The 11,656-nt window shown below is 43.3% G+C and overlaps 2 protein-coding genes across 2 annotated transcripts; both read right to left on the bottom strand.

Moving 5' to 3' along the window:
* Window positions 1-2,492: 2,492 nt before the first annotated feature.
* Window positions 2,493-3,562, bottom strand: LOC135618445 (membrane protein PM19L-like). The gene is made up of 3 exons (XM_065119314.1): window positions 3,335-3,562; window positions 2,965-3,142; window positions 2,493-2,883 (listed from the first exon to the last, which is right to left on the bottom strand). The coding sequence occupies exons 1-3, from the start codon at window positions 3,462-3,464 to the stop codon at window positions 2,673-2,675; spliced, it is 519 nt and encodes a 172-aa protein (XP_064975386.1). The 5' UTR covers window positions 3,465-3,562; the 3' UTR covers window positions 2,493-2,672.
* A 644-nt stretch (window positions 3,563-4,206) lies between these two features.
* On the bottom strand, window positions 4,207-5,259 carry LOC103993148 (MYB-like transcription factor EOBII). The gene is made up of 3 exons (XM_009413107.3): window positions 5,034-5,259; window positions 4,829-4,958; window positions 4,207-4,730 (listed from the first exon to the last, which is right to left on the bottom strand). The coding sequence occupies exons 1-3, from the start codon at window positions 5,173-5,175 to the stop codon at window positions 4,307-4,309; spliced, it is 696 nt and encodes a 231-aa protein (XP_009411382.2). The 5' UTR covers window positions 5,176-5,259; the 3' UTR covers window positions 4,207-4,306.
* Between the last annotated feature and the right edge of the window lie 6,397 nt (window positions 5,260-11,656).

Genomic DNA, 11,656 nt, shown 5'->3' with positions numbered 1-11,656 from the left:
AACAACCTCTTCCATTGTGACGATAGCCTTATGTACCGATAATAGGTGGATTAGTTCATTCAGATAAAGTTTCAGGAAGATGATTAATGCTTTAAGTAATGGTTTAGGCCCCTAACTAACAAAAGGGAGGAGAAAACCATTTTGCCTACATTAAATGTGAGCCACACCACCTTCCTTTTATGAGCTTAAACCTTCGGAAAAGATAAGGACTGAGGTGTCATTTGACTGAAGGTACATTGTGATTGCTGCAAGCATCGCTCTTTATGCGTCAGACCGGCTTCTCGATATAGGATGACACGATACGTGATAAGCTCCACTGAAGTGACATCGACGACGGGGAGGTCGAGTATGGGCTCATGCTTTGTCCCATTGGCTTTAAGTTGATGAGATGATGGTGGCGGTGACTCATGCTGCAAAACATGGAGCGTGACTGTGAGAGCATGTTGTGCTTCCGCACCAGTTTAAGATGATGCAATCCGTTTACCTGACAATATGTTAAGCACGGTGTAAAGGATGGAAAGGATTCGATGGGTTGGTTGGACCAGAGAGCGCCTTTTACTTGTGGATTGGGTCTAATTATTTTGGATTATCGCTTTCTGGTGACTCCACCTTCCGCTATCGATATATTAATTTATGGAGAATAGCTTTTGTTGCCTGCTTGCAAGTGATATCAACCCCAACCCCATTGAAAGGCAACGAAATGGCCAATACATGAATCAAATTAGTGTATATGGTCTTCCCCGTACTGGGACGACGAAGACGGATGCCAGAAGCAAGCCCGGCAAAGAAGAGCCGACGCGTCACGCGCGACACTGGTGAGAACGGGTGTTGGCGCGGCCGCCCTCCGTGCGACTTAATGGCGGACAGCTGCACATTTGTTCGGTGGCGCTACGATGCACGTGTTGCGTTGGCGCCTGTGGCTGACGTCTCTCCAGCTCCGGTGGCCGTATTGGATCGTGATGTCTCGAGACTCATTCACTGAATTCAGTTTACGTACTTTTCCGTTTTTGCTTCTTTCCCAAGGCATCCATTTAGGAGGTGCAGGACTGCATGCATTCAACTGTCTCTGCGCGTAACCAGTAAGAACGCTAGCCGAAAGAGAGACAGGATATTCGATCGTTCCTCGTCTGATCTCGAGGCAGAGGAGGAGTACGCAAGAACCTATGAAACAAGCGATGATGCTGCGGACATCTCCCGCATCCGCACCATTAGAGGTTGTCAAGAGTGCTTTGGTACCGTATTCCCCACCAGGTTTATCCATGAGAGGATTAGTCCCGGACATGATTCGATCCTCCTTCCAAGCTGCCAGTTGTTCCAAGGATTCAGAGCTGGCCATTTGGCCTTTGAATGTATCACTTCAGTCCCATTGTAGCTCGGATATCCAATACAGGCATTCAAGTTCGTGGGGAATATTGCAAGTGATGATCAGACTGTTTCTGAATGCATGCATATGCTTCGGAAAGTGCCAATGTTTGGTTCCTCGAGTATCTTCCGAGAGGAAGATCCCTGGAGTAGCATCTATTATTGAAGGACCCAGTGGGGTTGTGGCCCCAGAAGCTCCTTCGATGGAGAGGAGCATTGATCCCATGGAAGTGGGAGGAGGGAATCCTCCAAAGAACTCCATAAGAATAAAGGAAAGAGGTGGGGCTGCGGTACATCAGAAAGCGAAGCATTCTACGGCTAAAGGTATGATACACACGGGGAAATCATCGTCAGCACCGGTGCAGAGGATAGAGACGTGAGAACAGAAGCAATCGAGGGAGACAGGACACCGAGTGCTGCCACACCGGCACGGTAGATAGTACAGACATGCATTGATGCGCCGGTCTCGTACATGTGGCTTCACATAACATACGTGCATGATTTTTCAAACTTAATTACGTGCAGTGTTAGCGTGCAACTGAGAAGAGACCAATAGCTGGGCTTCAAATCGACCTAAATAATTATGCCTACCAAACACTAGGCTGCATCCTTTATTAAACCTCGAATTATCTCTGGTTAGATGATAAGCAATAGTAGGGTGGCTCTCATGAGGTCCGTTTTAACTATAGGAAGAGGTCGCTTCGTTGCAGTCACGTCCTCGGCAACATATTTGACCGGCAGTAAGAGTTGATGATTTGGTAATGGATTTTGATCGACGGATTTAACGATGGACATGCAGGACATCGTTTCCTCCCATAGTTGCCCCTGCTTTTAAGATTTGATCTTCCGAAATGACCACTTTTAATGATCCTTTCACTCTTTGCCCAATCAAATTAATATCCAAGAAAAATAAGACCTTCGGTACTCTTGCTTCACATGAAACACATGCATGAAACATTTTTTCTTCTTTAGCAAGCCTTGAGAATGGTTTTGCAGTATCATTTTGATATGAAGATCCTTCGTGGCTTGTCCTGTAGATTACGCAATTTCTATAAATCGGATACTGTTTAATATTTATTAAAATACTTCCATCTAAATGCGTATATGATAATTAATTAAGACAAGAAGTCAAAGGTGATGCAACCCCTTAGATAAGTATTGCTACGATTACTCAAAGGACCACTATACAAGATCGAGATAAATATTTCTGGCGACTGAAGTACGAGGATAAACGCAGAACAGTTGAGCCAAAAACTTCAACATTGAGACGACCCATTCCTTGATCACATTATTAAGAGTTTTGATAGGCCCTAGATTCTGGTTCCTTTCACTTCTCCAGGTCCACCACCCACCACATAGTCCGGATCTCGATACCCAGGCCCATATTTGCTGCTGAACATCCCGGCATGGAGCAGCAATACGTAGAGCAGCTGTGTGAAGGCCAGGATTATGATGAAGGCCTCGAGGACTCTCAGCCTCCACCCTCGGTGGCCTCCGATGGCGATCTCCTTGCACGCCACTCTGCATCAAGGTAAACGCACTCCGGTAGCAGCTCAAGTCAAACTGAACTGAGAATAAAAGATGGGAAAACTGTGCGTGTACCCGAAGGCTAAGGCGGTGATCGCCCATGCGACGATGGACGAAGCGGCCGCAGCTGCGAGGCTATCATTCCTCCATGATCTTATGTGGTTTGCTCCCGCGAGCTTGGACGCTGCTCCCACCACTCCGGCCAGAATGGCGAAGACTAGGAAGTAGAAGGTTGCACCATTGCCCGCCACACCTGACACACAAGTTCATTCGACAACATCGACTAATGAATCCATATCTTTTTCTCATACTTAGTTGGGTTTCTTTGACTAAAGAATACGTTCAAAGCCGGCAAAATCTGCTACATACTTGTCTGATCTATATCAAGTTAGCTCGATGCGCGGCCAACGTGACTAAGAAACAAAGAAGAAAGGGAAAACAATACCAGGGTAATTAGTCTGGCCATTGATGAAGTGGTTGAGGTTCCAGCTCGCGAAGCCGATCACTATTATGTACATTATGAAGTTGAGGAACAGCAGCGGTGCTGCCAAGTTCCGTCCCACCGTCTGAGCCATCTCGAGGGAGTGAAACACTCGACCACCTCTGCTAGGCTCCCAAAGCGCAGAATGTAGCTGCAAGACGAGCTTATCTTCGGTCCGTCACTATCCCTCGCTGGTTCTCAGCTTCGCTTGGCAGGGTGGGGATGAGCATGGGAACATAAATAGCGAGGTGGTGTCGGAATACGGGCGACGCGTGTGGGAGGTGTAGTGAGGCTCGGTAGCTCTCAGTACTGTTGTCTGCCATCTCTTGCGAACATGTGTCCGATCGGTATGCTCACGTCTCCACCGCCTATGGGTTCGGCCTTTCTTTAAGCGATAAATGGTTACCCTCACCTTCCCTTCGGTCACCTCCAGAATCCTCTCGCACTTTAACTCGTTCGGATGGTTGCTGCAGAAGCTTGGTTTTGTCGATTCGTCAAGTCCAGCACGCGAGCAACGGGAGAAACGCTCACGTGAGCGGCCATGGCCATCTCTCGATCGTCGTGCTTTGTGGTGTGAGCCTGGATGACGATGCTTTTCGTGTCTCGGCCAGTTCGTTCTTTTCGTAGCGTAAGTCGTCATCGTTTCGATGGTTTTGGCTTTGAAGTTAGACCCGAGTGGCTGATGCTACATTATCATTATGAGGCTGCGTGCTAAAATCGTGACACGGACCTCAACTTGTCCGGCCCAAAGGGATTACAGACACAAACAAAGTTCATTCACGAGTACGAACTCGTTTTCTCTCGTGGATTTGAAGCAAATGGTGATCGATTAAATCTTTCCAAGAAATGATACCACCGTATTTAATTATTTGAAGTCTCAGATTCGTTGACATCGCAGTGCACGCAGCGTCAACAACATTATCCCTTACATGGCATTCATCGACGCTCTCCATACAGTGCTGTCACTGCACATAGGTCATCTGGCACGTCACCAAGATTCCACAGGCTTCCCCAGGAGCCATCCCCGGTGGACCCATCGCTCGAGTAGCCACTAAAGCCGCCACCTTGCAGCATACAAGATACGGAATACATGTACGTCGTCTCTTCCATGTCTTCCGCTAGCGCGGCTTCCTCCGCCCGTTTCAAGGCGGCTCTCATGTCCGCTTGTTGCTGCTGGGCACCCTGGTGCAGGTGCTGTTGTTCCTCCTGCCCTTGCTCCTCCTGTCGCTGCCTGATGAGGAATCTCGGTCTCGCCTTCTCTACGTTCTTCGAGGGCTTGCTCTTCTTGAAATGGGTCCTCCAGTAGTTCTTGATCTCGTTGTCGGTCCTCCCCGGGAGGCTTCGAGCTATGTTAGACCACCTACATGTGCGAAAATTGAGCTTCTACAGAATCATAGAGTTCAGCAATGAAGAATGAAGACAAGAACACATGATCCGATTTATTCCGACTGTGAATACCTGTTTCCCCACAAGGCATGCAGCTCTTGGATGATGATCTCCTCCTGTGGAGTGATATTCCCTCTCTTAAGGTCAGGCCTCAGGTAGTTCACCCACCTAAGCCTACAACTCTTCCCATTCCTCCTCAGACCTACAGCACAAAACCACCGCCATCAGCAGATGAGCTCATACCACAAGTGACAAGCAGCAGTTAGAGATTAAGTACCTGTTAACTTGGAGACTGAGTTCCATTTTCCGTCACCATGGAGACTGACATGCTCCGTGAGGAGCTTATCCTCTTGGGCAGTCCAAGGCCCCTTTCTCCACTCACCATTGTCGAGAGTTCCCCAGCCAAGTTGCCCATCCATGCCTCAACAAAGAACTTTTAGTCGACTAGGAGCAAGATAGATTCTGATCATAAGCTGTCTCGCTGCCAGTGGGAAAATATGCAGCACAAGCGTGGCAACATATTTATACCGTATACTTAAAAGCGATCAGCGACATGACCTCCTCAAAAGCACGCCACTACTGCTTGTTAGGTGAACTCAACTCCTAAATTGTCTAAATCTTTTACACAGATCCTTGGATCCACAATTGATATCCCTCTATTAACCCTGTGTTGTTGTGCTATTCTTATTAACTGGCTAGCGACTTCCATCACAGATCCTTTCTCACACCTGAAGTGGTTTCTAGCAAGAAGCTAAAATTCAGATGGATTTTATCTTCCAACCAGTGAACTCTCGGCAACTTCTTAAGATCAAGAAGAGAAGAAATCCTGGTGATGATTGGACTCTTTGACGATTATTTAAAGTTCAACCACGTCTTAGTTGAGGTAGAGGGCAAGATTGGAAGTATAAGCATGATAACTACTCTAAGAATCAAATTAAGGGCCATCTAAATTGCACCATTAATCTTTGATGCAATTCCATAGCTCGAGTACGGACTCCCCGCATTGCATCCACGTATATGATATGCTTTAAACGAGGGCAGCCATGATCACAAAGAAAAAGGAAGAGGCGAAGTGCCATATTAGCTTACAGTAGTGGGAGGTGGCTGTTTCCTTGATGGAGGCTGCACCACCAACTATTACTTACCACATGGTGCAGCTAAGTAGCCTAAATCCTTACTTTGTGCTTAATGTGATGCCTAATGATCTTTGTTTATTGGCTTGAGTTAGCTTGTGGGACGTCTATTAGGGTAAGCGTGGCATAAACTAATGGAGTTATGCTCTTTATGCGTGCGGGGACAAACTCGACACGTCGTTCTATCAACACCTGAATTCCTGGATTACAGTCATAGAAATATAACAAGACACCAAAATGGAGGGGACTAAGAGACTCTGATCAAATCATTGCAGTGAATTTTCTTTCGAGGGTGATCAACAGGTGGCCATCCAAGTCAAGAGTGCATACGATAAGATAAGAAGATGTCACAATCTTCTTTTTCTTTTTTTATTAAACAATGAATATTTTTTATTATAAATACAATCTTTCTTCTTGTGGAATAAAACTGTACATGTTGACCTCTCACTAGCTACTCACTTTTGGTAAAATACTTGAGCAAGTTTAGCTGAGCTACAAGTGCAAGTGGAAAGGTTTGCTCTAAGAACACTTGAACTTGAGAAATTAAAAGAAGCTAATCATTTCTCCTGGCATACGCCATGTTAAACTAATACCAAAGTGAAAAGGACTTTTTGAGAGGATCACCTTTTGTCTTATAATAATCCACCGCAATACTTCTGGTAGAGAAAAGCTACAAGTTCTAGTGATTCAAGGAATCAATGCAACTTCATCCAATACTACAGCCATGGTGCCAATGGAACTCATATGCCTAGTTTATTGTAGGTTATTTTCTTTGAAAGGAGGAGCAAAAGTACTTCCGTACTTCTATTAGTGGTGTAATGAAGAGATCTGGATTTAAACCTGCTCTTAGAGTTCAGATACATACTATTTTGAAACTGTGATTGAACTCTATCTTTCTTATTGGAGATCAAACTGAGCATCAGCTCCATTGAGCATGATAGTTAAAAAGTTGTCAAAATCCATATCATTTAAAGTTTCCTAAATTTTACATCGAGAACAAGGAAAAAAAAAAAGAAAATTGTGATAGATTTAAAATTAATTTTTCCCCTAATGGGAAGTTTACTTGGAAATTAGCAAGAAAAAATAAACATTTTGGGCTTCCTTCTGCCTCAGCTTGGATGCAGAGGAACCAGAATAAAGTAGCCCAGACAGCACTACTGTCTCTCTTCTTTTAGTTCTTTATGTCTCCATCAATAACTTAGTTGCATCTTGGCATATAATACAGAAGAAAGAATAATAATCTACAAAAGTTGTGGATGTATCTAATGTCAGTGAAGCCCTTCAGCGGCCTCTGATCTCACGGCTGCACAGAGAAAAGAGCACTTCTATCATATCAGAGCTCAGGAAGATTAATGAAACAGATCACAACTGTCTTAGAAAAGGAATGACACAAAACACTGAGAAGATAGTCACAAGTGCATGCAAGCAAGTGATAAGGACAGGCCAACAATACCTGAACATTACAAGGCTCACACATCGGTCTGAAGGCCGCAGGAAAGCAGTGACAGCAGGTGATGCAAACCTTTCATATTACAGATCATATCAGCAAGAGATAATTTGGCAGGAGTACATATACGAGACGGTGGTGTCTGCCAAGGTAAGTGTTAGTTTGGCGAGTCCTCCTATTTGGAACTATAAATAAAGGAATCAGACTTCTTGTTATTTTCTATTGGAACTATAAATAAAGGAATCAGACTTGTTGTTATCTCCTATTGGAACTATAAATAAAGGTCTGGATTGTGAAGTCAGATGCACCACAAGTGGCATCACAAAAAAAACCTAAGTGTTTGCTTTGGTTTAAGTCGTTAAATAGTTTGGACTTATAGTTTGGTTTTTCTTGTTTAGTATTTTTGGGTATTTTATGGCCTACGAACATCTTCCTAAGGCATTTGTAATTGTTCCTCTTTTGCAGTAGTAATTTGCTCCTCTTTCGTCCGTAGATGTAGGTCAAAGTCAATTGACCGAACCACGTATATATGGTGTTCTGGTGTTCTTGTCTCGCTTTTATTCTTTCCATTTTATTATCTTGTTAGGTTGCCAAAATTACCTTGTGGTAAATTTCCTGGAGCTAGCTCTAACAAACTGGTATCAGAGCCTGGTTCTAGGATCTTTTGGCAACGATGACAATAACAAAGAATGTTGTCGAGAAATTCGACAGAAATGTCAACTTCGGCTTGTGACAACTCAAGATGGAGGTCATTCTAGTTCAAGACAGAGTTGATTTGGTACTACAGGGAGCCGAGAGCATTCCAGATGATATGTCAAAAGAAGAGCTTGCCGGTATGGATAAGAAGGTCCGATCAAGCATCATTCTAAATCTCTCTGACGAGGTTTTACGGGAGGTAGCTACGGAGACTACGACTAAGAGCATGTGGGACAAGATTAAAGCTTTGTATATGAAGAGGACAGTGGAGAATCGTCTCTACTTGAAGCAGAGTCTGTATATGCTTCGGATGATTGAAGGTACATCTATACTCTCGCATCTTGATAAGTTTGATTCTTTGGTTATGGATTTGGAGAATATAGATGCAAAAATTGATGATGAGGATAAGGCTTTGTTACTCTTGTGTTCTCTTCCCCAATCTTTTAAGCATTTCCGTGATACTTTGATTTATGGAAAAGAAACAGTTTCGTATCAAGAAATTAAATCTGTACTAAAATCTAAGGAGCAGAGAGACAGGAATATCACTAGGGAAAGTAGAGAGAATCAGGCTGAGGATCTGGTTGTTAGGGGGAGAATGGATAAAAGAGAATTTGACAGTAGTAGATCTAAATCTAGATCTAAATCCAAACATAGAAATTTGGAATGCAGATATTGTCATAAAATGGGGCACATTAAAGTTGATTGCTATAAATTGAAAAATAAATTAAAGCAAAAGGGAAAACTTGTTGGGAAAACTACTGAGTCCGTTGAAGCTAGTGTAGCATCTGATGAGAATGTTGAAAATATTTTCTTTGCTACTGATGACAGGACGATGTCTAAAAATGAATGGATTTTAGATTCAGGTTGTTCTTATCACATGTGTCCCAATAGGGATTTGTTTTCCACGTATGAATCTTTTAATGGTGGAATTGTTTTGATGGGCAATAATGCCGTGTGTGATGTTGTTGGTAGAGGAACAATCCGAATTAAAATGCATGATGGTATTGTGAGGACGCTCACTAATGTTAGACATGTTCCTGATTTTAAAAAGAATCTCATCTCTTTAGGCACCCTAGAGGCCCTTGGGTGTAAATACACAACTGAAGGTGGAGTTATGAAAGTTTCTAGAAGTGCCCTTATTGTTATGAAAGCTTGTAGGTCTGGTAGCTTGTATATTCTACAGGGAACTACTGTCATAAGTTCGGTTGCAATTTCGTCATCATCATTGTCTGATTCTGACATCACCAAATTATGGCATATGCGTTTGGGTCATATGAGCGAAAAAAGGTTTGAGCATATTAAGCAAAAGGGGTCTACTTTGCGGACAGAGTACTGGGCCACTTGATTTTTGTGAACACTGCATTTTTGGAAAGCAGAAAAGAGTCAGCTTCACTTCTCTGGCAGTTCACAAAACGAAAGGTACTTTTGACTATATTCATTCAGACCTTTGGGGTCCAGCTCATATTCAATCTAAGGGTGGTGTCAAGTGTATGTTGACTTTCATTGATGATTATTCCAAGAAAGTTTGGATTTATTTTCTGAAGCATAAAAATGATGTTTTTCTAACCTTTAAACAATGGAAGGCTTTGATTGAGAAACAAACAGGTAAACAGATTAAGCGGCTTCGAACAGATAATGGCATGGAATTTTGTGAAGGTGATTTTGAAGAATTCTGTAAAAATGAAGGAATCGTTCGGCATCGCACTGTTAGGTTGACGCCTCAGCAAAATGGTGTGGCCGAACGTATGAACAGAACACTCTTGGAGAGAGCAAGGTGTATGATCTCAACTGCAGGGTTGACAAAGGACTTTTGGGCAAAGGCGATTAATATGGCCTGTTACGTTGTCAACCGCGCTCCTTCTGCAGCATTTAATTTTAAAACTCCGGAGGAAGTTTGGTCAGGTACTCCTACTGATTACTCTGATTTAAAAATTTTTGGGTGTCCAGCATACATGCATGTAAATGAAGGAAAATTAGAGCCTCGGGTTAAAAAGTGCATTTTCCTTAGATATGCTTCTTGGGTGAAAGGATACAGATTATGGTGTTCTGATCCCAAATCCCCAAAATTTATAATCAGTAGAGATGTTACTTTTGATGAATTGTTTATGTTATCTTCCAAAGAGGATTCTACTAGTTGTACAAATGATAGTGCGCAGAAGCAGGTGGAGCTTGAGATTGGTAGTTTAGATTCTTTTAAGTCGAACTATTCTACTCAAAGAATGCCAGTAGGTGGTCCCGAGTCTACTGACGTAGATGATCCAGAGGAAGAGCAATATTCCATAGCCAAGGATAGACCACGGAGAGATATTCGACCACCACAAAGATATGCAAATTTGGTTGCATATGCTTTGTTTGTTGCAGAAGAGATAAGTAAAGTTGGTGAGCCTACTTCCTACTCAGATGCAGTTTCTTATGATAATTCCGCTAAGTGGTTGATTGCGATGAATGAAGAAATTGAGTCTCTCCATCGGAATAGAACTTGGGATCTTGTGAAGCCGTCTTCGGGTAAGAAAATTATTGGATGCAAATGAAACACTATTGCTGAGGGAAAGGTCCTTGTTCAGAAAATTCATACGAAGGACAATCCAGCTGATATGCTTACAAAGCCTCTTTCGGTTTACAAGTTCAAGCAGTGCTTGGACTTGGTTGGTGTTCATTGTTGGTGATTGCCCGTTGGAGCTTTTGTGAAGAAGGTGGAGCAAGTTTTGTTGGGACATGCCAAGGTGGAGATTTGTTAGTTTGGCAAGTCCCATAGTCCCACATCGGGAAAATCAGACTTGTTGTTATCTCCTATTGGAACTATAAATAAGGGTCTGGGCTTTGAAGTCAGATGCACCACAAGTGGCACAACAAAAAAAACCTAAGTGTTTGCTTTGGTTTAAGTCCATACTCAGTTAAATAGTTTGGACTTATAGTTTGGTTTTTCTTGTTTAGTATTTTCGGGTGTTTTATGGCCTAGGAACATCTTCCTAAAGTATTTATAATTGTCCCTCTTTTGCAGTAGTAATTTGCTCCTCTTTCATCCGTGGATGTAGGTCAAAATCAATTGACTGAACCACGTATATATCTGGTGTTCTGGTGCTTTTATTCTTTCGATTGTGTGGTAAATTTCATGGGCTAACACTAATAGTACGTTGCACCATCCTCTTCCAGGAAACCTTCTCCCGTAACTGGGCCTTCTTTGTCGGGTTTCGGTAAACACAGCAGGGCAGAGTTGACTCGAACTGGAGCTCCTAATCTGACCCACTTACAACCATGGCTTAAACATCACAGATAAGAGCACGTTTTCTTTGCGCTGAGCAGAACCAGCGGGAGCGGTGCCACCACGTCGGTTGCGATGGAGGTCAACTGGCTGATCCGATCGGTATGGACTGCGTTGAACTACACAGGATGCGGTTCAGTTGCTCCGAGTCGACTCGGTTGTGAAGCCAACACGATGCATAGACAAACGAACCATATCTTATTGATTTACCGATTTGGATGCACTGGAGACTAATATTTATTTCGTCGCTGACTCAAATCACGTTAGGATAAAACCGAGTCCCGAGTCAACTCGCTCGGTCATATCTTTGACCAAGAAAATGGATTCCCAGCATACGTGAAATCCTTAGGTTCAACCAATTT

Source organism: Musa acuminata, chromosome BXJ2-8, assembly GCF_036884655.1.
Source record: "Musa acuminata AAA Group cultivar baxijiao chromosome BXJ2-8, Cavendish_Baxijiao_AAA, whole genome shotgun sequence".
Lineage (NCBI taxonomy): Eukaryota > Viridiplantae > Streptophyta > Magnoliopsida > Zingiberales > Musaceae > Musa > Musa acuminata.
The sequence above is the reverse complement of the archived record's forward strand: the minus strand, read 5'-3'. Positions and strand labels throughout refer to the sequence as shown.

Coding starts and splice junctions, on each gene's coding strand:
- LOC135618445 (XM_065119314.1), bottom strand. CDS start 3,464: ATGGCTCAGACGGTGGGACGGAACTTGGCAGCACCGCTGCTGTTCCTC. Junction 3,143..3,334: donor TGGCCAGACTAATTACCCTG/GTATTGTTTTCC, acceptor CTTGTGTGTCAG/GTGTGGCGGGCAATGGTGCA. Junction 2,884..2,964: donor ATCACCGCCTTAGCCTTCGG/GTACACGCACAG, acceptor ACCTTGATGCAG/AGTGGCGTGCAAGGAGATCG.
- LOC103993148 (XM_009413107.3), bottom strand. CDS start 5,175: ATGGATGGGCAACTTGGCTGGGGAACTCTCGACAATGGTGAGTGGAGA. Junction 4,959..5,033: donor CTCAGTCTCCAAGTTAACAG/GTACTTAATCTC, acceptor TTTGTGCTGTAG/GTCTGAGGAGGAATGGGAAG. Junction 4,731..4,828: donor CATGCCTTGTGGGGAAACAG/GTATTCACAGTC, acceptor TCGCACATGTAG/GTGGTCTAACATAGCTCGAA.